This window comes from Benincasa hispida, unplaced genomic scaffold (genome assembly GCF_009727055.1).
Source record: "Benincasa hispida cultivar B227 unplaced genomic scaffold, ASM972705v1 Contig245, whole genome shotgun sequence".
NCBI lineage: Eukaryota > Viridiplantae > Streptophyta > Magnoliopsida > Cucurbitales > Cucurbitaceae > Benincasa > Benincasa hispida.
In genome coordinates this window covers 576,073-581,308 of record NW_024064773.1, presented here as the reverse complement: position 1 = coordinate 581,308, position 5,236 = coordinate 576,073, and the positions used below count along the sequence as shown (strand labels likewise).

Genomic DNA, 5,236 nt, shown 5'->3' with positions numbered 1-5,236 from the left:
CAAAGAGTGAATCTCAGCAAGACTCAAATGCAAAGTCACCGCAACCTCCAGCTCCTAAAACATAGCAAGCCAAGGACCTTAATGAACAGCCAATTGAACAGGAAGTACGGCGGGATCCTCCATCTTTTCCGTCCAGGCTGCGAAAGAAAGATGACAACAAACTATTCAAGAGGTTCCTGGATGTTCTCTGACAATTACATATCACCATTCCCTTAATAGAAGCTTTGGAACAAATGTCGAGCTATGTGAAATTCCTCAAGGACATACTTGCCAACAAAAGGAAGATCGAGGAGAATGAAACGATTGCATTAACATATGAGTGTAGAGCACTTTATCAGAACAATATCCCCACTAAAATGAAAGATCTTGGGAGTTTCACATTGCCATGCTCAATAAGGGGAAAAGAAGTCGAAAATGCGCTGTGTGATTTGGGGGCAAGTATAAACCTAATGCCCTTGTCAATCTTCAAAAAGTTAAATATCGGCAACGCAAGACACACCACAATTACATTACAGTTGGCCGATAGATCAATAACACATCCAGAGAGCAAAATGGAGGATGTACTTGTGCAAGTAGATAAGTTCATCTTCCCTGTTGACTTTATCATATTAGATTATGAAGCTGACATTGAAGTGCCTATCATCTTGCGTCGCCCATTTCTCGCAACAGGGCGAGAACTGATCGATGTACAGAAAGGAGAACTTACCATAAGGGTCGATGATCAGCAAGTTAAATTCAACATGCTCAATGTGTTGAAATACCCAAGTGATATGGAAAATTTTCAATATGTTGGACAACTGCAGGAAGAACATTGGCACGAGCCTCAAGAAGAATTGGAAGAAGAAGACTTTGAGATCGGCGCAATGTGGGAGGAAAATTGCGCCACAATACAAACTGAGTCAGATTTTGAAACAATCAAGTTATCTGAATGAACAACGCAACGTACTAAGCAATCTTTAGAAGAACCACCCATGTTAGAGTTGAAGTCGTTGCCAGTGCACCTCAAATATGTTTATTTAGGAGGCAACAACACTTTACCGGTTATAATCTCTGCCTCACTGAGCAAAGAAAAGAAGGAAGCACTTATTCAGATCCTTAAGAACAACGCAAAAGCCTTAGGATGGACCTTAGCAGATATTTGAGGGATCAGTCCTTCGTATTGCATGCATAAGATTCGTCTTGAAGAAGGAAAAACAAGATCTATAGAGAGGCAACGCCGTTTGAACCCTGCCATGAGGGAGGTTATGAAGAAAGAAATAGTGAAGTGGCTTGATGCAGGTGTCATTTACCCTATATCTGATAGCAACTGGGTAAGCCCAGTGTAATGCATTCCAAAGAAAGGGGGTATGACGGTCGTCACCAATAGCAAGAATGAGTTAATTCCAACAAGGACAACTACAAGGTGGAGAATATGTATGGACTACCGCAAATTAAATCTGGCCACAAAGAAGGACCACTTTCCACTCCCGTTTATTGACCAAATGTTAGATCGACTTGTGGGGAATGAATTCTTTTGTTTTCTTGACGGCTACTCAGGGTATAACCAAATTTCGATTGCGCTGAAAGATCAAGATAAGACAACTTTCACGTGCCCATTCAGCACATTTGCATTCCGTCGCATGCCATTTAGACTCTGTAATGTATTAGGTACCTTCTAAAGGTGTATGGTGGCAATATTTTCAGATTTCTTGGAGGAGTCAGTTGAGGTATTTATGGATGACTTTTCAGTTTTTGGCAACACTTATGACTCATGTTTATCAAATCTTGAAATTTTCTTTAAGAGATGCGTTGAAACGAATCTTGTTCTATACTGGGAGAAGTTCCATTTCATGGTTGAAGAAGGGATCGTGTTAGGTCACAAGATATCAAAGGTAGGATTGGAAGTTGATCAAGCGAAAATCGACGCAATTTCCAAGTTACCCCCACCAGTCAATGTGAAAACACTTAAGAGTTTTCTGGGACATGCTGGGTTTTATCAAAGATTTATCTACAACTTTTCTCAAATCGTAAGGCCCCTAAGTTCGCTCCTCGAGATTGATCGCGGATATGATTTTGATGACACATGCGTCGAAGCATTCCACACACTGAAAAATGCGCTCATCACCGCACCTATTCTGATTGCGCCAGATTGAACATCAACCGTTTGTGTTGATGTGTGACGCCAGTGGATATGCAGTGGGCGCAGTCTTGAGTCAGCGCAAAGACAAGGTTTTGCATCCTATCTATTATGCCAGTAAAACGTTGAATGATGCGCAGGAAAATTATACAACTACAGAAAAAGAAATGCTCGCAGTAGTATTTGCGCTGGAGAAATTTCGACAGTACTTAATTGGAATAAATGTTGTGGTGTATACTAATCATTCTGCGATCAAATACCTTATGACGAAGAAGGATGCAAAACCAAGACTGATAAGGTGGGTACTATTTCTGCAAGAATTTGACCTAGAGATTAAGGATCGGAAGGGCACTGAGAACCAAATCGCAGATCATTTATCACAGCTAGAAAATTGCGAGGTTCAGAAAAAAGAAAAAGACATTGAAGAAAGATTCCCTGACGAGCTACTTATGTTGATATGCGTTAATGTTCCATGGTATGCGGACATTGTAAACTTCATAGTTTGCGGCCAAGTACCAGAAGACTACTCATACCAGCAGAAGAAGAAGTTGAGACATGAAGTCAAATTTTATTTCCCCCTTCTTGTATCCACTTGGACCTGATCATATTTTGCATTGATGCGTTCTTGAGCATGAGACCAAGCACATTTTGGAACTTTGTCGTGAATCCCCTTATAGAGGACATTTTGGGGGGCAGTGGACCGCCATAAAAGTCCTACAGAGTGGCTATTTCTGGCCAACACTATTTAAGGATACCCATGCCCATGTTGTGCAGTGCGACAGATGCCAGAGAACAAGGAACATGTCCAGAAGAAACGAAATGCCTTTGACTTCAATCTTGGAAATTGAATTATTTGATGTATGGAGAATCAACTTTATGGGCCCATTTCCGCCTTTAGAAGGTCATCAATACATTCTGGTCACGGTTGATTAAGTATCGAAGTGGGTTAAGGCCATCGCATGTGCTAAGAATGATGCGGCCATGGTGGCGAAATTTCTCAAGAAAAATATCTTCACCCGGTATGGAACGCCCCGTGCCTTAATCAGCGATGAAGGCTCATATTTCATCAACCGCATCATCACCAATCTGTTGAACAAATTTAATGTCAGCCATACAGTTGCAACCGTATATCACCCACAAACCAATGGGCAGAAATTTCTAACAGAGAGATCAAGACTATCTTGGGGAAGGTAGTCAGTACCTCCAGGAAGGATTGGTCACCCAAGCTCGATGAAGCATTGTGGGCATATAGGACTGCCTTCAAAACTCCAATAGGTATGTCCCCATATGTTCTGGTCTTCAGAAAAGCTTGTCATCTACCTCTCGAGTTGGAACACAAAGCTATATGGGCAAGCAAAAAACTAAACTTCGATCTGTCAAGCACGGGGGAAGTCCAGAAGTTGCAATTGAACGAGTTGGTCGAGTGGCGAATGAATGCCTATGAAAATGCCAAGCTTTATAAGGAGCGAACCAAGAAGTGGCATGACGATCGCGTAAGCAACCGGACGTTCTTCGAGGGTCAACAGGTACTTCTATTTAACGCGTGTTTGCGATTGTTTCCAGGGAATTTGTAGTCCCGCTAGTCTGGGCCATTCCGCATCAAGACTATCTTTCCCCATGGCGTAGTGGAACTAACAACTGAATATGGAAGTAACACATTCAAAGTCAATGGTCAATGAATTAAGCCTTACTATGGGGGCAATGTGGAACGACGCATGGAGACCATCGACTTAGGCGAGCAGGATTGACTGCTTGAAGGGATGCTATTGCGGTAACTCTGAAAAACTTCTTTCAATTCGCATCCATACATCTATGTTTAATTGCTTTCTTTATAGCTTTCCTTTATGGTTTTCTGCATTGCATTATTTACTGTTTACTAGAATTAGCCTTTGTTGCTTTATGAGTTTACTTTCAGTTTAATTCAATTGCGTTATTTCCATGCTTTGTTTAAGTTCCTTAGTTTTCTGCATTAGTTGCATGGTTTTTAAATTTCTATGAATGACGGAATAAAAAGAAAATGAACATCACAAAGTCTTCTCGATTTGCTTTATTGGTGTATTAAAAAATATAAAAAAAAAATCGGTATGCATTGTGATGATGGATGCATCTTGCGCTATCAAGATATACTTTGCGTCCATCTTACACAAATGCATTGCGCTGAGGGGTGTGTTGCGCACGTATGTATTTTTTTGCCTGTCCTTAGTGAAAGCGCACTATGTCGAGGTAGTGTTGTGCCAGTAGAAATACCATGTGCTCGTCCTCCAGAAATGCGCTGAGTTGAGGGGTGTGTTGCGCTAATGCATACATAGTTTCCCGTCCTTTGCAAATATGCATTTGCGGTAACAGATGCACTATGTTAATCTTTAACCCTGCACCTGTCTGAATAAAATACAAAGGATAAATTCATTTCATTATTTTTATGTATAGAAGCTATACCTTGATTCTTTTGTACATGCTTAAATTTTGTGTTGCAATATTTGTAATTCTTTGTACACTTGGTTAATTTTAATACAACTGAGTAACTATTCTTTTCGTATGCGTTAGCCTCTTTACTTATCATCCTTTGTCAATTATTGTGATGTTCTTTATCTTATATTTTTCGTTATTAATTGTGCTGCCATGATGAGTAATATACATATCCTTAGCAATATTTCTTATACTTTGCACTTTCTGACTAACACTTAGATAATTCGTAGCAATATCACTGCTTTACTTTTTATACTTCAAAACTCTGCTCAAACCTTCTTTTCAACATTTTGACTAAGTGTTTTGTCTATTCTGTCCGAAACAACACAATGAGGACCTTGCGCATCTCTAAATTTAGGGGTGAGGAAGGTCTGAGCAGATGCGATCAAGCGGATGCGGTCATTATCAGGAAAATGTGTTCATTATTATAAAAAAAAAATCATACCAACTCCAATGTCAGTGCAAGGGAAAATCCCAACCTGATAAGAGTTAAGTCGTGAAAGGAACTTGCTCATCGTTGGATGTTCGCATGACACCCGTGGGAGCAAGCCAAAACGAAGGTGGGTTTCTAAGATCGATGCAATATGGGAAAAAAAAAAGAAAGAGAGAAAAATAAGAATATAAGAGACAACTCCTCTGACCAGCAAAAGTAAA

At 40.2% G+C, this 5,236-nt stretch overlaps 2 protein-coding genes across 2 annotated transcripts; both read left to right on the top strand.

Moving 5' to 3' along the window:
- Positions 1-233: 233 nt before the first annotated feature.
- Positions 234-932, top strand: LOC120069132. The gene has a single exon (XM_039020817.1). It carries the CDS (start codon positions 234-236, stop codon positions 930-932), a length of 699 nt encoding a protein of 232 aa, XP_038876745.1.
- Positions 933-3,097: 2,165 nt separating this feature from the next.
- Positions 3,098-3,690, top strand: LOC120069129. The gene is made up of 2 exons (XM_039020815.1): positions 3,098-3,306; positions 3,420-3,690. The coding sequence occupies exons 1-2, from the start codon at positions 3,098-3,100 to the stop codon at positions 3,688-3,690; spliced, it is 480 nt and encodes a 159-aa protein (XP_038876743.1).
- Positions 3,691-5,236: the final 1,546 nt, after the last annotated feature.

Bases quoted from the DNA above. Each gene is read 5' to 3' on its own strand.
- LOC120069132 (XM_039020817.1), top strand. From the start codon at position 234: ATGTCGAGCTATGTGAAATTCCTCAAGGACATACTTGCCAACAAAAGG.
- LOC120069129 (XM_039020815.1), top strand. From the start codon at position 3,098: ATGGTGGCGAAATTTCTCAAGAAAAATATCTTCACCCGGTATGGAACG. The intron at 3,307-3,419 runs GTAGTCAGTACC...TCTGGTCTTCAG, and splicing joins TCAAGACTATCTTGGGGAAG to AAAAGCTTGTCATCTACCTC.